Raw genomic sequence first — 22011 nt, forward strand, 5'->3', positions numbered from 1 at the left:
AATTGGCTAAAACTCCCCTCCAGCAGTTTGCTCATGTAAAGAAACAAACAATTATTATTTCGTAACTATTAATTACAAAACAAATAAAAAAAAGAAAAGTCTTCAGCATCTTCTGGCGAGGAACTGGACATTAAGAATTACGGCCACAGCACACGTCATCCATCTCACTGATTTGCAGCGCGTTCTCAATTAACTCTTAAAAGTTTCTTTGCTGTGTGGCCCCGGCGCAGCACCTACCAAACTCCATCGTCCTCACTGCTGAGTACGGAGTAGCTGAAGCAGTTCACTCCCCCAAGGCTGCTCCCACCTCCCAGAAGAAATTTGCTTTTCTGTTCAGCTGTGCCACAGCGATATATTTTCAGAGATCTCCCGAGTTGCGTGTCGGTGTCGTCGTAGGCTATTCCAAACCCACTGTTATTTCAGTTCCTTGATTCTTCAGAGTTTGCCTCCTGGAGCCTCGTTCCTCAGGCGCAGAGGACAAGAACCCTCAGGTCCATGCTGCTTTCGGGTAACTGTAGTGCTGAGAGGGTCAAAGCAAAGACTGTCATTACTTCAGGGGCTCTAGAACTAATCCTGCACCCAGGTGCTATGTAACTTGGGTAATAATGTGCCCTGGGGAGCGCAGTGTCCTCCAGGAACTGGCACCCTATGAGTTGGTACGTTAAGGCACTGACACCTCTGACTGCGGGAGCTGTTCTCTAATAATGACTGAGGTGAGCGATTCCGCACGGAGCTCATAGTTTAGTATGAAAAATAGGATCTGGGCATACATTTTTGGACAGGTTCCTCAAATTCTGCTGTTTCTAGAGCCAGGAAAAACCCAACAGAAGGCATAAAGACAGCAAGTGGCTGAGATGCGCTGTACCGACTGCATTAATGCAGCTGGTCGTGCTGGAAATAAACATTTGAGGCAGTAGCAACAAGTCTGCTTCAAGGGTTATTTAAAAATGAGGACCTAAAGCATCAGTATCAGCAAAAGAAAAGCAGTTTCTGAGAGAACTCTAGCCCTCTGTTAGAACTAGCACCCGGCGCAGGACAGGTGGGTGTTCTGGCGCCGCGTGGCAGCACGGAGCAGAAACACTGAGAACCGTGGGTGATGCTGCCGGGCTGGTGTTGGGGTGAGCCACCCGCCCGGGCCGCCCCGCCGCCCTGCTCCTACCCTGCTGCGATACCCTCGCTCTGCCAGGCGCCCGGCCTCCCGCCGCACCAATTCCTCGCAGTGCTGCCGGGTGGATCTCGCCTCTTCTTCCTCCTCCCTCTGGCGCTGCTCCTCCTCCTGTTGTCGGAAGCGGCGCTCTGTCAGCTGGGCACAGAGACGGGGTGTCACAGCAAGGTCGGGCACTGACCGGGCCATAATGGCAACACGTGCTGTACCTGTGCTGCCAGCTCCTGCCTGCGGGCCCTCTTCAGTTCCTCCTCCTGCTCTTTCTCTCGCCTGGTCCGTTCTTTTGTCTCTTCCAGGTCTTTAATCAGCTGCTCTCGGTACTTCACAGACTCTTCCTGGGCTCGTCTGTTGAACTCCATCTTCTCTTGGATCTGGCGCTGTCTGCCCACAAGGACCTTTGGGAAGGGAGAGGATTAAGGGAGAAGTTAAGAATTGGGTCAGACCCAGAACTGGGGAAATCTCAGTGCTGACAGTTAAACCGCTCTCAGGAAGCGTAGCAGAAGCAGAACTCTGCGCTGGGAACCCTCCGGAGGGCGGTGGGTTACAGCTGGAACAATGGCTTCATCGAGCCAAGAGGTCATCACCTCGTTCATCAGGCGATCTCGAGCCATTCTCTCCCTTTCCCATTCTTCTTCCCTCTTCTCCCACACTTTTCTCACTTCTTCTCTAAAGGAGAGAGGAAGAATTATCTCTAAGGTTATAATGTACAGTTAAAACCCCTGTGTAGTCCCTGGGCACAGACGAGCTCCCTGGGGCATTAGCGGAGCGCTCGGGTTCCTCCTGCCTGTGCCACAGGTCCGCTCCCATCTCCCGCTACCGCCCGAGGAGGCAACATGCCGACAGGAGACCCAAACAAGGGTATTACTTCACAGTGGGGTGGGTAGTTAAGGGCGCTGCTAAAGCTGGAAAGTTTGCAAATCTTCCTTCTTGCAACAAAACCTTGAACTACAACTCGATGGGAGCATGCACCCTCCTACCACCAGCAAAGGTGCTCTCGGTGCAGGGGAGAGTGGGAGTTGAACCTAAATGAGGAACCTGAGGCAGCTTTTATCAAAGGAAACAATACAGGGGTTTTGGAGTCACGTAAGCTAAACCCCTCCATGTCAGTAATGCAGAATCATTGCATGTTGGTTACAAAGCACTTACAACTGAAAGGTTGTTCTTGCTGTCTCTGTTACACCTTCTCTTGTTAGTAAAGCTCTTGCATTAGAGCTAATGTAACAGAAATTATGGACTATGATCTAGGCAGTTGAAAAACAGCCTCAGGTTTTGCTTGCTTTTGCAAGGTACCTGGCCCACAGAATGACCAGCCACTGCTTTCAGAGCCTGTTTAACAACCGCCAGCAGAGCTGTGCCGACCAGGCAGGAGCATTCAGCACACAGGGGCTGCTCAGATGATGCTCAGAGGCGCGCAGACTCACCTAAAAATAGTCTGCAGCTCTGCTTCCCTCTCCTTTTCCAACTGGAGCTGTTCCTCAATGACACGTTTCATCCAGGCAACATCTGCAACAGCTTGCTCCCGTCGCGCAGACTGCCGGCGCTGATCCTCATCTTCTTTCTCGAGGAGGGCTAATAAGATTTGCCTGTCTATCTCCTTGAGAAAAGCCACAAGATTAACGACTATCCAACAGGCTTCCAGCCTGTGTGCAGGGCTACTCCACAAATTATTGTGAGGAGTGTCAAGGAAGACACTCAGACTGCTGGCTGCCCCATGATCTTTTTCCTCCAGCCCTGTTCCCAAGCTGGAAGGGGCTTCCTAACTAATTATCTGTAGGCTTCAGAACCAGACACATAAACAAAACACAAAGAACAAGTTTCTCCAGCACACAGCATCTATAACATCTAAATCAAGAGGTATTTTCTCTTACCAGCTCCTCTTGTATCTGCTGGGCTCGTCTCTTTAACTGGGCGTTACACTGATGCCTCAAAAAGCGCCTGAAGGAGAAAAAAAAAAAAAAAGAGAACGTTCAGTCTGACTCTAAAGCCCCATGTTGTTACACCCAGTGCTCAAGGAGTTACATCTGTGACAATGTGACTTAACAGGCAAGAGGTACCTGCCACCGCTAATGCGAACAAAAAGGTAACGGCTCATTGGCTGTTCCGGGCGCTTCCATCAAAACCCAAATATTTACAACCCCCCGCTGCTACCTGAAACACCTCGTGCTGCACGCGGACGCAGGAGCAGATTCCATCCAAGCCCTGCTGAAACAAGCTATCCCCAATCTCATACCCAAGCTCGCTCTTCTTCCGGTGCTCTTCCATTTGTTTCCTTTCTTCTTCCAAGTTCTCCAGCTCCCACTGCTGCTTTAATAAATCCTCTTGTTCTTTTTTCAGCTTTGTTGCCTAAAAGGGAAAAACAACCACAGAGTATGTCAGAGAGCGCCTCTGTACCAGAGTTTGTACCCCGCTCTGCTCCTCCACCAGCAGCCAAAATCCTCATTGCAGTAAACATTCCACATTAATTTAATTGGTGGCCTCAGAGCACTGAGGAGCTCCAGCTGACAGCGCCTTTGACCTGAACTTCCCACACTTAGAAGTTTCTACAGCTCTTTTTCTCATCTGGTGCAGCACAAAAAGGTGCTCATGTTTCAAGAGGAGCAAACAAAAGCCACCAGGATGCGGTTAATCTGCCAGCGTTCGGGGGGACGTCTGCATCACTGACAGAAATTACATCACAGCTTTAACCTAGTGAAAACTGGAGGGAAGAGGTCAGGTCTGTGTTGCTGTATTTCCAAGGGAAACAATGAATTTCCTTCTCAGATGAGGAGAAACTAAAGCTTACCTCCGTCTCCTGTAGTTTCAGTTCTTCTATTTGTTGAAGCAACATCTCCGCTTGCTTCTTCTCTTCCAGCTGGCGCTTCTCCTCCTCTTGGTTCATTCTTTCCAGCGCTTCCCTTCGTGCAATTTCACATTTGTTTTCATAATGTTTTTGCTCTTCAAGTTCAGTTGCTTCTTGCTTTCAGAGAGAACACATGGCATTTAACGTTAGGCTCATGCAAAGAAACAGCCTCCGGCTCAAGAAATCCACAAATCAAACTCCTCCAAGCCAACATGGATTGGGAAACTATGGAATAAAATGTGCTGGGAAGGAACCCAAGGAGAAAGCCAAACTCTGCTCATCGCTGCCTGAAAAGGGTGATCAGTCTGTGCACGGCCTTCGCAGGACCCTGCTCAGGTCTGATGCGAAGCACAGGCGGCCTCACAAATACACTCAGATTTTCCTACTGCAACCTAGATTATTGTTTTCATTAACTGTGAAATCTGTATTTGAAGGCCTTTATCATTCTTTCACATCAAAATCACTGTATCCCCACTGGCTCTGCGCTGCGGCGGCTGTTAGACAAGCACCCAGCGCCCCGCTGAATCCTGCCACGGATCCACTCAGTGGGCAGCACTGCGTTTTCTAGGAGACAGGAATGACAGCTCTTCATTAAAACCATCCGTCCTGTTAACAGCTCCCATCATTCTGCGACACCAGAACTCCCCATCACTATGGGAACGAGCACGGTGACCTCAGTCATTATTTCATTCAAGATGGGTGTGAGAAAATGAACAAACAGCCAACTCCTCTTCCTTCCACATCTGAGCCTGCCTACCAGCCATGTCACAAGGCAGAGAGTCACCCCTCCACCAGCTCACGCGTTTCAGGAGTTGGCCCTAGTGACCACTAACACCAGGGCTACCCCAGCCTACCTTGTTTTTTTGATGTAGCTGCTCACCCCAAGCCTCTACCACATGCTTCCTGTGCAGCTCTGACTCCACCTGCAAATGACAACGATGCCATTAGTGCCAGCGGCTCTCCTGTCCCCAGGACCTCCTGGGCTCTCTGGAGCAGCATCCTGCCCAGCTGCAGCCCTGAAGGCCCTGCAGGAGCTGCCTCCACAGAGGAGGGCTCGTTGGGGCGTCCTCGGCACCCACCAGGTGCCAAGTTGAGGGTCAGTGTCACATGCTGGTTCTGGGAAGCACTACGGTGACACTGAAACCAGAGGTGGGGCAGCCAGAGCAGCGGGATGGCAGGATAAAGAATAAGGAAGCGCCACACACAGCTTTAAAAAGCACCCGAGATACTTATATCATGGGCACTGCCTGCTCTGAGTCAGAACACATTTCTGACTGGTTTTGAAAAATACCAGCTTTGAGGGGACTTCTTACACAGTTAAGCCATTTTCTTCTTTGCCTTCTGCTTATCAGCACTTAGGGCAACGGCTGCGATTCAAGACGGAATGAACAGTAGATACAGGATGACTATCGAGCTAAAAACTGGTTTAATAAATGCAAGACAGCGGGGACTAAAAAGAAAGTAACATCACCTCCCGGAGCTCAGTGCTGTTTTTCTTCCAGTGCTCATAGAGCAGCTGCTCAGCAACCTGGAAACACGAGACTTGGGTTATGCCAGAGTATAGAATTCGAGATACCAACCCCCCGCCGCACACAGCCGTTAGTTAAGGGCACAAAGTGCAGAAGAACGCAGCGCGGGGCCCTTCTGCCCAGTCCAATTTGCCCATTCGAAGCAAGGCAGCGGCCCTAGGAGCTCCTCCACCGGGAGGGGCGGGGAACCGATCCCGGGCGAAGAGCCGGGGCTGCGGGGGGCCCCGCCGCTCCCCTCACCTTCCTCCTCCGCTCCTCCCGCCCGGCTCGCAGCTCCTCGCTCCGCCGCCGCATCCCGCCGCCCGCCCGCAGCTCCCGCAGCTCCGCCGCCAGCGCTTCCCGCTCTTCGCCGAGCAGCCGCCGCAGCCGCTCCCGCCGCTCCTCCAGCCGCGCCTCCTCCTCCTCCTCCCGCCGCACCGCGACACACCCGCCGTGCCGGGACTGGGGCCTCTCGGGGCCCCGCCCGCACCGGGGAGCGCTCCACCGCGCCTGCATGGAGCAGCAAACGGCGTCCCGGGCGAAGGAGCGGCTGACCCGCTCCCAGCGCTGCCGGCTGCGCTCCTCCAGCTCCCGCCGGCGCTCGGCGGCCCGGCGCTCCGGGGCCCGGCCCCACGCCGCCATCGCCGCCCGGAACCGACGGCCGGCGCCACGGCAACGCTCCCCGCCGCTACGGGCGCCGCCGAGGGACAGCCCGCGCCCCGCCGAGCTTCGCGGGGAGGGCGAGGCCGCTCGCAGCGGGCCGGGCGCTGGGCCGGGTGCCAGCTCCCCAGCAGCTTCACGTATTTATCGCGCTGTAAATAGTTCGGGTTAAAGGTTTTTGTTTCTGTCAACAGAAACTCGTCCCGCGCCCAAACAGGCCGGGCCCTGGCTGGCCCAGCGCAGCCCCGGGGTCCGGGTACCGGCCCGGCGGAGGGACGAGGCTGCGGCCTCGCGCCAGCCAGAGATCGGTATCGCCCCGCGACCTGTTTTTCTAGAATAACCGGTAAAACCCCCAGATCTGGGGACAGTCACCAGCAAATCCCCTCCCCCCTGGACACGGCTGAGCCTCCCTCTGCTCCCCGCGCCGTCCCTCTGCTCTCTCCCGCGGCGGGTGGGTGAGCTCCCCCTGCCCACACGGCGCTCGGTGTCATTTTTCCACCCACCCCCCTCGCTCCTTCCAGAGCCTTTCACAGAAGTGTTTAAAATTAATCACTCCCGCGTTAGGGTTGAGGTTTGTTTTCCCAGCGCGGGTCAGGCCGCGCCGAGGCAGCGAGGGCCGCGCTAACTGAACCATCTGCTGCCTATGAAAAATTTATTTCTCCTCAATAATTAACAGCCAGCAGGCAGGAATACTGTACCCGGCCGGGGGAGGAGCGGCCGGTGCGGGGCCGAGACGGCGTCAACAACCGCGGCGGGGGATGCTCCGGTTTCCCCCCCCGCTGCCGGAGCAGGGCCCGGGGCTGAGCCGCGCTGCCCCCGGGCCGCAGCGGGGGGTGAACCGGGGCGGGCTGAGCGGCGCGGTGAGGCCGGGCACACCAGGCCGGGCACGGCCGGCACCAGACCCGGCCCCCGCGGCCGCCCAGGCCCGGGCTACGGGGCGGGGGAGGGCCCCGGTCCGGTCCCGGGGGCGCTGAGGGGAGCTAATCCCCGCCCCCAGCCCCACCCCGCCGCCCGTTTCTGCATCCCGATTGGCGGGCGGACGGGGGGCGGTGCGCCGCCATTGGTGGGAGCGGCGGTGGGCGGGGCGCGGTGGCAGCGCGCGGCCGGGTCGGGCGGCGGAACCGGTGCCGGTGCCGGAGCGGGACGGGCCGGGCCGGGCCATGGCGCTGCTGCTGGAACACGAGTTCAAACCGCTGCCGGCAGACAAGCAGATCGAGACGCTGCCCTTCCTGGAGGCCGTGGCGCACCTGCCGCCCTTTTTCGGTGAGCATGGGCCGGCCGTCTGCGGGGGCGGGAGCTACGGCAGGGCCCGGCCCGGTACCGGCCCCGCCGCCGCGCTCAGCTGTGGCTGGCTGCGAGTAGAGGGCTCCGCGGTCCGGGTAGCCCCCCTCCGGTCCTGGGTGGGGCTCCCCCGGTTCTGGTTCGCTCCCCCCATCCCCGGTCCTGGACCCCCCCCGGTTCCAGCTGCTCCCGGCCCCCGGTGCCCCCCGGGGAAGCAGCCAGGGAGGGCCGCGGTTGCATCACGGTCCCGTCAAACCTGCCGAGCAGCCCCGTTGGGAAACATCTCGCCATCCCCGGGGCCCCACGCCCTGGCAGAGCCGCCGACGCCTCGGCGGGGCCCGGCCGCCTTCCCCCTTCCCGGTACGCCCCGCCCGGCCCACGGATCCCACCCGCAGCCGTTCACCCCACGGCGGGGTCAGGGCCGTGGGTGTGTGGCCGGCACAGCCGCCCTCGTGCCACGCCGGCCTGCTGCCCGCCACAATGTCGGCTATTGTGTGAGGGCTCGGTGGCACGGCTCGGCTGGGCAGGACACGGGGCTGCCTGCCTGGGGACGGGCAGAGAGTGTCCTGTGCCCGTCGTGCTGCTCCAGACCATCATATCGGGGCCGTGTCCCGGAGCTGGGGGGTCAGGGGGTCGCTGGCGGGAGGCAGGGCCGTCCTGGAGGACTCGCTGGGGCCGTGGGCGAAGCCTGACGAGCCCTTTGCTGTCCGGTGTCTCGGTGCCTTGGCTGTGGTTAAGGTGAAGCCTATTGGTTACAACTCGGGACTTTGAGGTGTCTCCTGTGTCCACTAATGACTAATCATCCTCCCTCCCTGTTTCCACAGATTGCCTGGGGTCTCCCATCGTCTACTCGCCGGTCAAAGCAGACCTGACTGGAAATATCAAGGTAGGAAGGGGCACAGGAGGGCTCGGGGGGGGTGAACTCCCATGCAGAGATGCTGTAGGGTTGGAGAGGCAAGACCCAAAAGTGTTTAAAAGGACTTTTCTTCCCATGGGGGCTTTCGGGCTCGGCAGCAGCTCATCTCAGTTGTGGGTGTTTATTAAGCGCGGGGCTCCGTGGACAAAGCCCAGAAGAAACCCACTGCAGGCACCACGCTTCCCCCCGCCGCAGCCCTGAGCACCAGCCCGGTTGCTCTCCGGTGCCGCCCGCTCTGCCCAACAGCTCCCGGGAGCCAACCCCCCTTCTCTGCCCTCAGAAAATCCGGGCGGTTTATGACTCCAACCCCGCCGAGTTCAAAACGCTGCAGAACATCCTGGAGGTGGAGAAGGAGATGCACGGCTCGGCCTGGCCCAAGACGGGCGCGACGCTGGCGCTGATGTGGTTGAAAAGGTGATTCACGGCGTTGGGGGCTGCTCCGGGCTCTGTCCCGGCACGTGGGGAGCCCGTTAACACCGGCTGGGGTGCTGCGTTTCGGGGAGCGTTCCTGCACGAGCAGGAACACGCAGGGGCAGGCGTCAGCTCTGCGAGGGGGGGTGTGCTGCCGGCGCTGTGGGTTTTGGGGGGGCCCTGGATGCGCCAGGCTCAGGGGGTGCCTTGCTGGAGGCTGGGAAGCAGCATCCCCTTCCCCACCCCGATGTCTCCGCTCTTCTCACAGGGGCCTCAAGTTCATGCTGGTGTTGCTGCAGAGCATCTCCGACGGCGAGCGGGACGAGGAGCACCCCAACCTCATCCGAGTGAACGCCCTGAAGGCTTATGAGATCGCGCTGAAGAAATACCACGGCTGGATGCTGCAGAAGCTCTTCATGGTGAGCGTTTGCCTCTCCATGGAGGAAAGCTGCCTTTCTTTAAGCACAGCTGCTCCGTTAGTTGCCCCGAGCAGGGATGTGCTTTTGGGGAAAAAAGGGCTTGGAAACATGGGAAGCTGCTGAGCTATTTTGAGCGGTATTTCCAGGGGACCCTCTCTGCGCATCTCTGCTTCTCCAAGAGCCCGGCCACCATCCCTAAGGTCATTCCCATGGGAACAACCCAAACCAGGGTCCTGCATGTGGGATGGGGAGGACTTTGGGTTTGTGGGAGCCTCACAGTTCCTCCCCTGTTTTACAGGGCTCGGTCTACGCTCTTCCCTACAAATCAGATTTGCTGAAGGCGTTGGAGAAGGGTAGAGAAGTCAAAGAGGAGGAAAGCATCGAGAAGATTCATCAGTTTCTCTCGAGGGTCACCCCCATCCTGGATGCAATTTATGAGATGTACACGAAGATGAACGCCGAGCTGAGCTACAAAGCCTGAGGCTGGCACGGGACTGGCAGGGCTTAAATAAGGTGTGACGGGTGCTACTGGTGTCTTAATCACCACCGAGGCAGCTGGGGCGGCTCCCGGCTGTCAGGCGACTTTGATTCTCGTCTGGATCTGCAGTGGATGATCTCTTTTCTAAAAAAAAAAAAAAAAACCAAACCATAATTAATTTCCTATTGAGAATGGAGCAATAAAGCAATTGTACCTCATGTCAGCGTAGGACTTCCCAAACTTTTGTACTAAAGAGGAAAACCAGCTGTTTCCCATCCTCACCGCTGGGTTTACACCTGCCGTGGTACGGGGGATGAAGCGTGAAGCGTGGCCGGCAGCAGCGTCCCGCCGGTGCCACCGAGGCTCTGCCCTGGCTCTGGGACTGCGCCGCTGCCCCACGGGCGCCTGACGCCGCTCAGCACCCGGGTGAGAAACTTCCCAAATGATGCCGGCGGTGCCCGCGGCGGAGGAGCCGGCGATTCCCCGGGTGACCCCCCAGTCCTCCAGCGCGGGAGCGAGCCCCCCACTCCGCCGGGACGTCCCGTCTTGGTGTAAGCACACGTGGCCTTATTAACCCAGCGCCTTCCGGCGCTGCCGAGCCCCGCGCCGGCGGGGCAGGGAAGCACAATTTAATAAAAACTCACGATAACCTCGGCCTGGGTGGCTGTTTTGGGGGGGCTGGTCCTGGGGGAGCTGTTTTGGGGAGGGTATTTTGGGGGGCTTGTTCCTTGGCGGGGGCTGTCTTGGGGAGAAAGATTTGGGGGGCTTTTTCTGGGGGGAGCTGTTTTTGGGGAGGGTATTTAGGGGGGCTTGTTCCTTGGGGAGGGTGTTTTGGGGCTTGTTTCTGGGGGAACTGTTTTGAGGAGGGAGATTTGGGAGACTTTTCCTGGGGGAACTGTTTTGGGGAGGGTATTTTGGGGGGCTTGTTCCTTGGGGGGGCTGTTTTGGGGCTTGCTCTTGGGGGAACTATTTTGGGGAGAAAGATTTGGGGGGCTTTTCGTGGGGGTGGGCTGTTTTGGGGAGGGAGATTTGGGGGGCTTTTCCTGGGGGGTTCTGTTTCAGGGAGGGTGTTTTGGGGGGCTGGGGGACTGTTTTCAGAGCTGCTTCAGGGAGGGTGTTTGGGAGCTTGTTCAGGGGGGGCTGATTTAGGGAGGGAGTTCTGGGGGGCATTTTCAGGGGGGGCTGATTTAGGGAGGGAGTTCTGGGGGGCATTTTCAGGGGGGGCTGTTTTGGGGAGAGTTTGGGGAGCTGTTCCTTGGGGGGGGGCTGTTTCAGGGAGGTTGTTCCTGGGGGGCTTGTTTTGGGGAGGCTGTTTGGGAGCTGTTCCTGGGCGGGGGCTGCTCCGGGCTGTGCCGGTGCCGGGGAAGGGCGGGGGCCGCTCCGCAGGCGGGTCCCGGTGCCGCCCGCCCCCGGGGCCGGGGCGGGGAGGGGCCGCTCTCCGGGACGGGCCCCGCGGCGACTCGGCGGGACCGGAGCCGGTGGGACCCTTCGCGAGACGAGCCGAGGGTACGGGCCGGGGCGCGGGGTCCCGCAAAAACGGGGGGTGGCCGGGCCGGGACGCAGGGACCGGGGGTGGGACACGGAGACCGGGGCAGGATGGAGCCCTCGGGGCAGGGCACGGGGACCGGGACAGGACATGGAGCCCCCCCCGGGGCAGGACCTGGGGACCGGGGCAGGATGGAGCCCACTGGGGCAGGATACAGGGACCAGGGCAGGACATGGAGCCCCCCGGGGGCAGAACATGGAGACCGGGGCAGGATGGAGCCCCCGGGGCAGGACGTGGAGCCCCCCCGGGGCAGGATACAGGGACCGGGACAAGATGGAGCCCCCCCAGGGCAGAACATGGAGCCCCCGGAGCAGGATACAGGGACCAGGGCAGGATGGAGCCTCTGGGTTGAGGACAGGGCTGGGGGCTGAGCTGGGCAAGGCAGGGTGCAACCCCATGGGATCCCCCTGGCACCTGTCTGGCCAATTTGGGGGGCTCCCCGCTCCAAGGGTGAGGTGCCGGCCGCGTTCCCACGGGCAGCGTTGAGGAGGGGGCTGCCAGCGGCTCTGAAACTCCTCCGTCGGACCACGCTGAGTTCATGGCTCTTGCCCAGGGGAGCCCCCGGCGGTGCCGTTTATTTTGGAAGGTGGTTGGTTCACTCCGGGTGAGCGTTTCCACCGGGGCTGAACGTGAACACGATGTGGTTTGAGTGATTCACTCCTACCCGGAGCCCTTTGTGCTTTAGTTTGAGGAACACTTTAATGTGGCAAAATCTGCACCACCCGCTAACGGGGCATCCTCCCTGCCACCTGCCCAGGGCATGTCCCTGCCCGTCCTTGGTGTCCGTGCCCCCATGGTGGCCTGGAGTGGGGGACTAACTGGGGATACTGGTCTGGCTGGGAGGTAACTTGGTGGAAAGCCGGGGAGAGGTGGGAGGGTTTGTGTTGGATGCGAGAGCCGGGGCCGTGCCGGCGAGCCTCGGCGCGTGGTGAGCTGCGCCTTGACTCATTTATTCCGTGGGGTGAGGAAGTCTGAAAAATAAAAACCCAAATAACTAACAAGCCAAATAAAACCCCATTGACAGCACCTTTCCTGGCAGCGGCTGTGCCCACGGGAGCACCCGGCCTGACAGCACCGGCCCGTCGTTTCCGACATGAGCTTCTTGCCCCGGTCGCTGGCGGCAGCGCTGGCTCCCGGCCCCACCTGCCCTTACACTTGTCCCCTCGCTTCTGCCCCATGTCCCCGCGGGCTCTGGTCCCGTGAGCATCCCCAGGGCTGCCAGCCACCCAGCCAAGTCCCCGGGCCAGTGTCCCCAGCTGATTCCTACAAGGAATCATGTCCTGTGCCGGTGGGCTCCAACCGCATGTGACAGCCCGCTCCGTGTTTGGGCTTTTGCCTAAAGCTGAGCTTTTCTGGGACTGGGATTCCCAAGGCAGCTCAGAGGGGTCAGAGGCTCCATCCCCACGTGCAGCCCGCAGGGTCGGCGTGCTTGGCAGTCCCCTCTTCTCTGCTGCCCAAGAAAAATCGGCCGTGCCAGGGCCCGCGTTTGCCCGGGGTCGGGGTGTGGGACCTGCGGGCTTTGGCAGGTACTTGTGGAATTTCTTGCAGAGAGGGTGATGGCAGGAAAGTCAGCAAAGAGGAGAAACCGTGTTGGCTCTGTGGCTCACCCCGCGTCTCCCAAGGCTGCACCGTCCCCACTGGGTGCCACCCAGGGCTGCACTGTCCCCTCTGGGTGTCCCCCAGGGCGGCGGGGAGGAGGGAACCGCTGCCCGAGGGCCCCCTCATTGCTGCAGGATGTCGGGGCCGTTTGCAGCCCTCATCCCCCGTGTCCACCCCGTGGGCCCCCGCCGTGGGGCTGCCCTGGGCGGCTGTGGGACACGCTGCCTAATTAGAAGCACGTTATCGGGCAGAGATCCCTGCCCGCCCCGGGCAGGGCCCAGCCTGCCATTATGGCTTGTTGCACAGAGCTGCAGCCCAGCAGAAAATGATACGTTTCCCGGCTGCTTTTTCTGTCCCGGGGACCCGCAGGGAGGGCTGAGCTCCCCAGAGGCAGGAGCTGGGCTAAGCCTTAACGCTGCTGTGTTTCGTGGGTGTGTTTTGGTGGGAAGCGGGGCTGGGGGACAACCCGGGGTCACCCACCTGCCTGGTCGTGCCCCTGCCAGTACTGCGGGCCTGGAGGGACCTGGCGGGCAGGGCACGGCAGTTCCGCTGGCGTGGTGCAGTAGCGTGGCTCTCCTGCAGCCCTGTTTCCCTCTGGGCAACCTAAACCGGTCATTTTTTTGTTCTAACCACTGCTCCTTCCCTCCTGCAGCCCCCCCTGGGCCGCAGCCATCCCCCTCCTGGTGCCCAGCGTGGCAGTGCCAGCACCGCAGGCACCCGGGGCTGGATCCCACCGAGCCCCCTGGGGCTGCGGGAGTGGTGGGGCATCAGGGACCAGCCCCAGCCCCGCTGCCTCTGGGCGCTGCGGGGTGTATCCCAGGAATGTTTTCTTTCCTTGGGCGGCAGATGGGAGCACACAGGGTCTGCTCTGTGCCCTGGCCTGGGCTGCACCCAAGCTGACCGCAGCAGGGAGAGGCAGCGGGGCCGGACTCTCCCTCGCCCGTTAGGGCTGCGCTTTGAAGCCGGCAGCGCCGCAGCTGGTGGGGCCTCTGCAGATCTGAGGGGTCCCCACGGCTGGGCAGGTGGGCACCCAGGAGAGCCGGGGCAGGCAGGAGCGGCCGGGAGACCCTGGGCTGCAGGGGGGGGTCCCACTGGCCCCAACCGCTGCTGGGGTTGGCGTGGGACCTGCTCCCACGCGGGGACACAGTGTCCCGTGGGAGTGGATGGGGAGGGATTTGGGGATGACACTGGGTTTTTCTCTGCCAGGTCTCCTGCTCTCGCAGAAGGAGCTGGGGGTCGCAGGTTGCTCGTGCCTGTCCCCCGGCCAGGGAGCATGGCAGATGCTGAAGACCCCCCCCGTGTCATTGGTGGCGATGCCGGGGAGGGCCCAGGGGATGATGGGTCCCTCCAGAACGATTCCTTCCCGCTCTCCTCGCTGGCCAACCTGTTCGAGAGCGAGGACACCCCGTCCTCCGCCGAGGCAGCCCGGGGCCCCCCTGGCACTGGGGACGGAAAGCAAAACCTCCGCATGAAATTCCATGGAGCTTTCCGGAAAGGCGCCCCGAAGCCCATGGAGCTGCTGGAGGCCACCATCTACGAGTCGGCTGTGGTCCCCGGGCCCAAGAAAGCCCCCATGGACTCCCTCTTCGACTATGGCACCTACCGCCACCACCCCAGCGAGAACAAGCGCTGGCGCAGGAGGGTCGCGGAGTGAGTACAGCGGGGAGCAATGGGATCAGGGGGCACCCTGGGTGCAGCGCCGTGGGTACGGGGATACCCGGCAGCTGGGGATGACGACAGACCCCCCACGGCTCTCAGGGTGGTACTTTGGGGTGCTTTGGGCAGGGGGCAGCTCCCAGCCGGTGCCAGTGGCCGCGCTGGGCTGTGCCGTCCCGTGGTGTGGGTCTGCAGCCCCGCGGGGCTGTGGGGCCGGGAGCGTGGCTCCCCTTCCCCCTTGCCGGTGCCGTGAAAGAGGCTCTGTGCGCCCGGCCGCTCCCCTGGCCGGTGCGGACGTCTGGCTCCCCGGTATGAAAGGGCTTTTCAGGAAGGCCTCCGCCCTCCCTGCGCCAGGAAACCAGAGCCGGAGGGGGGGGCAGCCCACGGCCGGGCACACAATGCCCCTCTGTGCTGGGCACCTGGGCTGGCTGCCGTGGCCCCCCGCCACTCTCCCCACCCTGGCTTGGGGGTGTCCCCGTGCCCCGGCGGGAGCTTGGTCCCCTGGGTGGGCAGGGATGTGGGTGGGCGGAGGGGGTCCGGGGTGCCCTGTGTGCCCCAAGCCCCGGAGATCCCTGTCTGGGGCAGCTGCTGTCCCTCCTCTCCCAGTTCCCAGTGCCCGGAGCCGGCCGGTTGTCCCTGGCCTGTCCCGCTGCCACCAACTGCTCCGACCGGTCTGGCTTCGCCCACGGCGCTGGAGCGTGACTGTGGCCTGGCACGGCTGGGGGGGCACGGCTGGGGGCCTGAAATGCACCCGCCTGGGAGCTGGCAAGGTGCCCACCAGCCCCCATGGGCAATACTGGGAACACTGGGCTGCTGTGGGTGGGGATGCTGCCCCCAGCCCCGTGGGTGACCCCGGCTGGGGGGTGGCCCAGGGTGCCCGTGCCCTTCACCGGCGGCTGAGCAGCCTTGAGCTCGTTACACGGGTGGGAAACCGAGGTGCTGGCGCTTCTCCCGCAGGAAGCCAGTGCCGGGCATGAAGGGGCCGGCTCCCAACCCACCCCCTGTCCTCAAGGTCTTCAACAGACCCATCCTCTTCGACATCGTCTCCCGGGGGTCCCCGGCTGGCCTGGATGGGCTCCTCTCCTTCCTCCTCACCCACAAGAAGCGCCTCACAGACGAGGAGTTTCGAGGTGAGGCCCTGGGGCTGGGCCTGCCCGGGACCCCTGCGGTGCTGGGGCTGTGCCATGGCACCGGTGGTCCCCGTGTCCCTGCAGGGATGGGGATGCACAACCCCGGCACGGGGAGCTGCGGCACCCAGGAGGAGCAGGGATTTGGCCATGGGATGTGGGGCTGGGCACCCCCATGGCCTGGAGGGGCTCGCCCCGGCCCCCCCCTCAGCACCCTCTGCTCCCAGAGCCCTCCACGGGGAAGACCTGCCTGCCCAAGGCACTGCTCAACCTGAGCGGGGGCAGGAACGACACCATCCCCGTCCTCCTCGACATCGCCGAGAAGACGGGCAACATGCGGGAGTTCATCAACTCGCCATTCAGGGACGTCTACTACCGAGGTAGGGGCGTGGGGCTGCTGCCAGCCCTGCCCGGGCATGGGGGACCCCAGGGAGGTTTGGGGACCGAAGCAGCGGGGACACTGGGGAGGATGGAGGATGCTGGGGAGGTTGGGAACTGGAGCAGCAGGGACCCTGGGGAGGTTGGGGGGCTCCAAGGGGACTTGGGGACTGGAGCAGTGGATATGTGAGAAGGCTGGGGACCCGGGGGGAGTCGGCGGGGTGAGGCGGGGGCTGACGGGCGCCAGCGGCGCAGGTCAGACAGCCCTGCACATCGCCATCGAGCGCCGGTGCAAGCACTACGTGGAGCTGCTGGTGGAGAAGGGAGCTGACGTGCACGCCCAGGCCCGCGGCCGCTTCTTTCAGCCCAAGGATGAGGGCGGCTACTTCTACTTCGGTGAGTGGGGAGGGAGCCAGTGGGTCACTGGGGGGGACCGGCTGCTCCCCAGGGGTGCCCCCGCACCGGGGCGAGGATGACGGGCACCCCGACGGCATGCTGTCCCCACAGGAGAGCTGCCCCTCTCGCTGGCCGCCTGCACCAACCAGCCCCATATCGTGCACTACCTGACGGAGAACGGGCACAAGCAGGCGGACCTGCGGCGCCAGGACTCTCGTGGCAACACCGTGCTCCACGCCCTGGTCGCCATCGCCGACAACACCCGCGAGAACACCAAGTTTGTCACCAAAATGTACGACCTGCTCCTCGTCAAGTGCGCCAAGCTCTTCCCCGACACCAACCTGGAGGCGCTGCTCAACAACGACGGCCTCTCCCCGCTCATGATGGCTGCCAAGACCGGCAAGATCGGGGTACAGTGACACCCCCCCCGGAGGTGGGGGCCCTCTGCCCTGCTGTCCCCGGCTGCAAGGGCTGAGCCCCTGTCAGCTCTTGGCTGAGCCCTGTCGCACTCAGTGCATGTCCCTGCCACGCAAGCAGCACTTCTCTGCAGATGCTGTTGGAAACCGGGGTGTGCAGCTTATTAACCTGGCTAATTACCCCCCCACTGCTTTCTGTCCCTTCCCTAATTAACCCCAGGCCCTCAGCACATCCTGTCCTTTTCCCTGACTTGCCCTTGACCTCCGGTGGTGTGGGCAGGGGGGGTGTTAAAAATGCAAAAGCTGCAGCATCCTGGGGGGCTGCCTGCTGCGCCAGTGTCCATGCACCCCAGGAGCACCCCGGCCCCCCCTGGGGTGCAGCGGGTGGGTGGGGGTGAGCTGTGGCAGAAGGGGAGCTGCCTGGGGAGGGGAGTGGGAGGAAAGCGGGGTGTCCCGGGCAGGGGGCGGGGTGGGCGAGCGGTCCCTCCCCCCTGGCAGATCTTCCAGCACATCATCCGGCGGGAGATCGTGGACGAGGACGCCCGGCACCTCTCGCGCAAGTTCAAGGACTGGGCGTACGGCCCCGTCTACTCCTCCCTCTACGACCTCTCCTCACTGGACACCTGTGGGGAGGAGGTGTCCGTGCTGGAGATCCTCGTCTACAACAGCAAGATCGAGGTGTGCAGGGGCTTAGGGGGGGCCAGGGGGTTGCCAGGGCCCTGCTAACAGCCCCCCTGTCCCACCAGAACCGCCACGAGATGTTGGCCGTGGAGCCCATCAACGAGCTGCTGCGCGACAAGTGGCGCAAGTTCGGGGCCGTCTCCTTCTACATCAGCGTGGTCTCCTACCTCTGCGCCATGGTCATCTTCACCCTTGTCGCCTACTACCGCCCCATGGAAGGCCCCGTGAGTCCCCCGTGGCCTGGGGAGGGGCTGGCAGGGGGGTTGCCGGGTCTCTGCCTGCCCTGGGGCAGTGGAGCGACTCAGCTCTGTCCTTTGCCCGCAGCCCCCCTACCCGTACACCACCACCGCCGACTACCTGCGCCTGGCCGGGGAGATCATCACCCTCCTCACCGGCATCCTCTTCTTCTTCACAAACGTCAGTGCAGCACGGCAGGGGGGTCACCGCCGAGCCAAGCAGGGGCTCACTCCCTGCCCAGCGCCTCCAACCCTCTCCCTCTCTCCCCCAGATCAAAGATCTGTTCATGAAGAAGTGCCCAGGCGTGAACTCCTTCTTCATAGACGGCTCCTTCCAGCTGCTTTAGTACGTGGGGAACCCCCAGGGCCCCCCCAGGGCCACAGCAGCCCTGGGCCAGTAGCCAGGGGTGGCTGTCGGGGCGGGGGCTGACCCTGGCTCTCCTCCAGCTTCATCTACTCAGTGCTGGTGATCGTCACGGCGGGGCTGTACCTGGGCGGCATCGAGGCGTACTTGGCTGTCATGGTCTTCGCGCTGGTCCTGGGCTGGATGAACGCGCTGTACTTCACCCGGGGGCTCAAGCTGACGGGGACCTACAGCATCATGATCCAGAAGGTCGGGTGGAGTTGGGGGGGTCTTCTCCTTCCCCAGAAGGTCTGGTCCTCCTGGGGATCTGCAGCCTGAAAGGAGGGTCCTCCACGCTTTCTTTAAGGATTCTTGTGGCTCACCAAAGCCCTGCTCTCAGCCCAGCCCTCCCTGCAGTGTGGTTTGGCGACAGTGCCCCGGCACACGGCTGAGCACTGTGGGCCAGCACGTCTCACCCCACTCTCCATCACTTGCAGATCCTCTTCAAAGACCTTTTCCGCTTCCTTCTGGTCTACTTGCTCTTCATGATCGGCTACGCCTCAGGTAGGCACCTGGCCGGCAAGCCGGGGCTCGGGGGAAGGATGAGTCTTTAACAAGCGCCAGGCCAAGAGGGAATGGCCTCAAGCTGCGCCAGGGCAGGGTCAGACTGGCTCTTAGGAAGGATTTCTTTGCAGAAGGGGTTGTTGGGCGTTGGAATGGGCTGCCCAGGGCAGGGGGGGAGTCCCCATCCCTGGAGCGGTTGAAGAGTCGTGTTGACCCAACGCTGAGGGATCTGGTGGAGTTGGGAACGGTCAGTGGGAGGTTCGTGGTTGGACTGGAGGAGCTTCAAGGGCTTTTCCAACCGAGATGATTCTGGGATTCTGTGAGCCCTGTGGAACAGCACGGAACAGCCTTTGCCTCCTCCTGTGGTGGAGAGGAGCTCAGCTGGCATGGAGCTGCATGGGGGACCTGCTGTGGACCCCATCCTCGCTGCTGCCCCCCACGGACTCACCATCCCTGTTCCTCTCCCCCAGCTCTGGTGTCCCTCCTCAACCCGTGTCCCAGCAGTGAGTCCTGTGGTGAGGAGCCATCCAACTGCACAGTGCCCACCTACCCGTCCTGCCGGGACAGCCAGACCTTCAGCACCTTCCTGCTAGACCTCTTCAAGCTCACCATCGGCATGGGTGACCTGGAGATGCTCGAGAGCGCCAAGTACCCCGGCGTCTTCATCATCCTCCTCGTCACCTACATCATCCTCACCTTTGTGCTTCTCCTCAACATGCTCATTGCTCTCATGGGTGAGACCGTGGGCCAAGTCTCCAAGGAGAGCAAACACATCTGGAAGCTGCAGGTACCACCCCGGGAGCTGCTGGAGTGGGGGGCTCCAGGGGCTGCCTGTGCCTGGGGGGCTGCAGCACCCCAAGCTCCTGGGTGAGGGACCCCTGTGCCCCCGTCCCCACGTGGCTGAGGGGTCCCTGGTGTCCCCGGCAGTGGGCCACCACCATCCTGGACATCGAGCGCTCCTTCCCTGTGTTCCTGCGGAGAGCCTTCCGCTCAGGGGAGATGGTCACTGTGGGGAAGGGCACCGACGGGACGCCCGACCGCCGCTGGTGCTTCAGGTAAAGGCCGGTGCCGGGACACCGGGCGCAGCCGAGCCCCCCTCACCGCAGCCAGCGCCGTTTCGGGGTGCCAGCGCCGTGTGTCCTTTGCTGGGTAGTTTGTGCTAATCCAGAGCCAGGTGGTGGGATGGTTCAGGGGGGCAGGAGCTGCCACCCTGGCTCCCAGCTGCTCCGTGCGGCCCCTCTGGGTCTTGCCCTTCCCCACAGGGTGGACGAGGTGAACTGGTCGCACTGGAACCAGAATCTGGGCATCATCAGCGAGGACCCGGGCAAGAGCGACACGTACCAGTACTACGGCTTCTCCCACACCGTGGGCCGGCTGCGGAGAGGTGAAGGGGGTGCCAGGGGCTGGGAGCATCCCTGGGGGCTGGCAGCTGGGTGGCAATGAGGGGGGGGCAGCCATGGGGTCCCAGCGCTGATGCACTCCCGCTGTCACCCCAGATCGCTGGTCGACGGTGGTGCCGCGCGTGGTGGAGCTCAACAAGAGCTGCCAGCCAGAGGAGGTGGTGGTGCCGCTGGGGACCGTGGGGACGGCGGACGCACGGGAGCGGCGGCACGGCCAGGCCTCGAGCTCCCCGCTTTAGCCCGACAGACTCTGCCCCGGGCCCCCCGCACGGCACTGGCACAGCCAGCACCACGGTGGACTAGGCTGGACGGTGCTTGTCTGCTCCTCAGGGATTCGTGCAGCCTCCGTCCCTCTGTCCCAGCGGGTGTCCAGCCCAGACTGGGGGGTCTCGGCCCTGCCCCGGCGGTTCTGGGGAGCTCCAGCTGTCACAGACGAGCTCCAGTGCCGCCACTTCGCTTTGCCGCGCTGGGGCCGTCGGCCGTGCCGTGCCGGGAACCTCTGCCGCAGGCAGGGTGCGGGGAGCGTGGCCCCCTCCGACCACCGAGGCCAATGGTTTTTGCCACACGTTTTTGCACAAGATTTATACGACTATTTATTTAGTAATAAAGACTGACCTGCCGCCGCCGCCTCCTCCTGGCATTGACTGATTCCAGCTGGGAGAGCGTCGCTGCAGCAGGTCTGCAGGAGGGAGCCAGGAGTTTGCAGCTCCCTGTGCCATGCTGTGCTGTGCCATGCGTGCCATGCCGTGGTGTGCCATGTTGTGCCATGGTGTGCCATGCCGTGCTGTGCCATGCCATGCCGTGCTGTGCCATGCCGTGCCATGCTGTGCCGTGCTGTGCCGTGCTGTGCCATGCTGTGCCGTGCCATTCCATGCCGTGCCATGCTGTGCCATGGTGTGCCATGCCATGGTGTGCCGTGCCTTGCCATGCCTTGCCATGCCATGCCGTGCCATGCCGTGCCGTGCCGTGCCGTGCCATATGGCCACCTAGCACCCTGACCCCACCCTCCTCTGCAGACAGACCCTGCCGTGGTGCCCGGTGCTGCCAACCTGCCAGAGCACCCTGTGCCTGCAGAGCCGGGCAGGGGGCACCCAGCAGCGGGTGGGGGTCGTGGCTGGCGGCAGCACCTGGTGTTGCCCCCCCCCGGCCTTGGCTGCTCTGCCCCGGAGAGGGGGAGCGGGGTCCTGGCAACCCTGCGGTGGGCCAGAGGTGTGGGGCTGCGGTGTGGGGCTGGGCGCAGGGCTGGGCGCAGGGCTGGGCGCAGGGCTGGGCGCAGGGCCGGAGCTGCAGGCTGCGCAGCGCCGTGGCCGGGTGCCGCTGGAGGGCAGCGCAGCCCGCGCAATGCAGGAGGGAGCGGGGAGGCCGCGCCGGGTCCTGCCCCACACCCGGCCGGGCACCCGCCCTGGGGTCCCTCCGCAACCCTCGGCCCGTCCTCGGCTGGGGATGGGGGTCGCGGGGTGAGACCCGGCGGCCCTTGCGGGGTCCGGCTGTTGGGCAGGGAATGGGGATGAAGTTTCGGAGCTGGGGGCTGCCTGGCTGCTGCGGGATGAGCTCCCGGCGGGATGGGCAGCGGGACGGGCAGCACTGCCTCGGCAGGATGCTTCCCACCCCATCCCATCCCATCCCATCCCATCCCCATGTCCACCCCTTCCCCTTCCTGTCCCCATTCTGTCACCATCCCCTTCCCCATCTCATCCCCATTCCCATCCCCTCCCATCCCCATCCCCGTGTCCAACCCTTTCCCTTCCCCATCCCATCCAATCCCCATTCCCATCCCAACCCAATCCCCATGTCCATCCCCATTCCCATTCTCATCCCATCCCCATGTCCATCCCTTTCCCTTTCCCTTCTCCTTACCCATCCCCTTCCCCTTCTTCATCCCCATTCTTTCCCCATCCCCTTCCGCATCCCATCCCATCCCATCCCATCCCATCCCATCCCACTCCACGTCACCTCTTCAACCGTGATTCTCCTTTCCTGCTCATCTCCCTT

At 62.4% G+C, this 22011-nt stretch overlaps 3 protein-coding genes across 5 annotated transcripts; 2 read left to right on the plus strand and 1 right to left on the minus strand.

Moving 5' to 3' along the window:
- Positions 1-34: 34 nt before the first annotated feature.
- TCHP (trichoplein keratin filament binding) lies at positions 35-7098 on the minus strand. 3 transcript variants are annotated; one of them, XM_074844021.1, is made up of 11 exons: positions 5774-7098; positions 5476-5532; positions 4859-4927; positions 3948-4121; positions 3396-3508; positions 3034-3100; positions 2587-2756; positions 1750-1831; positions 1375-1560; positions 1173-1303; positions 35-520 (listed from the first exon to the last, which is right to left on the minus strand). In XM_074844021.1, exons 1-11 carry the CDS (start codon positions 6152-6154, stop codon positions 436-438), a joined length of 1515 nt encoding a protein of 504 aa, XP_074700122.1. In that variant the 5' UTR covers positions 6155-7098; the 3' UTR covers positions 35-435. The 3 variants fall into 3 exon arrangements, with proteins under 3 accessions (XP_074700122.1, XP_074700121.1, XP_074700123.1); XM_074844020.1 differs by having other exon boundaries at positions 2587-2759; positions 5774-6998; XM_074844022.1 differs by having other exon boundaries at positions 1160-1303; positions 2587-2759; positions 5774-6987.
- Positions 7099-7209: 111 nt separating this feature from the next.
- On the plus strand, positions 7210-10331 carry GLTP (glycolipid transfer protein). The gene is made up of 5 exons (XM_074844028.1): positions 7210-7435; positions 8278-8339; positions 8650-8783; positions 9049-9199; positions 9498-10331. Exons 1-5 carry the CDS (start codon positions 7333-7335, stop codon positions 9678-9680), a joined length of 633 nt encoding a protein of 210 aa, XP_074700129.1. The 5' UTR covers positions 7210-7332; the 3' UTR covers positions 9681-10331.
- An 815-nt stretch (positions 10332-11146) lies between these two features.
- Positions 11147-20645, plus strand: TRPV4 (transient receptor potential cation channel subfamily V member 4). The gene is made up of 16 exons (XM_074844000.1): positions 11147-11183; positions 14029-14472; positions 15436-15608; positions 15833-15985; positions 16239-16379; positions 16491-16789; positions 17294-17473; positions 17542-17700; positions 17801-17893; positions 17985-18058; positions 18160-18325; positions 18553-18619; positions 19090-19406; positions 19547-19674; positions 19882-20003; positions 20116-20645. Exons 2-16 carry the CDS (start codon positions 14096-14098, stop codon positions 20256-20258), a joined length of 2592 nt encoding a protein of 863 aa, XP_074700101.1. The 5' UTR covers positions 11147-11183; positions 14029-14095; the 3' UTR covers positions 20259-20645.
- The last annotated feature ends 1366 nt before the right edge of the window (positions 20646-22011 follow it).

The sequence above is a fragment of the Strix aluco genome, chromosome 18, assembly GCF_031877795.1.
Source record: "Strix aluco isolate bStrAlu1 chromosome 18, bStrAlu1.hap1, whole genome shotgun sequence".
Taxonomy (NCBI): domain Eukaryota; kingdom Metazoa; phylum Chordata; class Aves; order Strigiformes; family Strigidae; genus Strix; species Strix aluco.

Coding starts and splice junctions, on each gene's coding strand:
- TCHP (XM_074844020.1), bottom strand. CDS start 6,154: ATGGCGGCGTGGGGCCGGGCCCCGGAGCGCCGGGCCGCCGAGCGCCGG. Junction 4,122..4,858: donor AGCTACATCAAAAAAACAAG/GTAGGCTGGGGT, acceptor TCTCTCTGAAAG/CAAGAAGCAACTGAACTTGA. Junction 1,561..1,749: donor GAGATCGCCTGATGAACGAG/GTGATGACCTCT, acceptor CCCTTCCCAAAG/GTCCTTGTGGGCAGACAGCG.
- GLTP (XM_074844028.1), top strand. CDS start 7,333: ATGGCGCTGCTGCTGGAACACGAGTTCAAACCGCTGCCGGCAGACAAG. Junction 7,436..8,277: donor GCACCTGCCGCCCTTTTTCG/GTGAGCATGGGC, acceptor CTGTTTCCACAG/ATTGCCTGGGGTCTCCCATC. Junction 8,784..9,048: donor GCGCTGATGTGGTTGAAAAG/GTGATTCACGGC, acceptor CTCTTCTCACAG/GGGCCTCAAGTTCATGCTGG.
- TRPV4 (XM_074844000.1), top strand. CDS start 14,096: ATGGCAGATGCTGAAGACCCCCCCCGTGTCATTGGTGGCGATGCCGGG. Junction 17,701..17,800: donor ACCGCCCCATGGAAGGCCCC/GTGAGTCCCCCG, acceptor CTTTGCCCGCAG/CCCCCCTACCCGTACACCAC. Junction 18,326..18,552: donor ACAGCATCATGATCCAGAAG/GTCGGGTGGAGT, acceptor CATCACTTGCAG/ATCCTCTTCAAAGACCTTTT.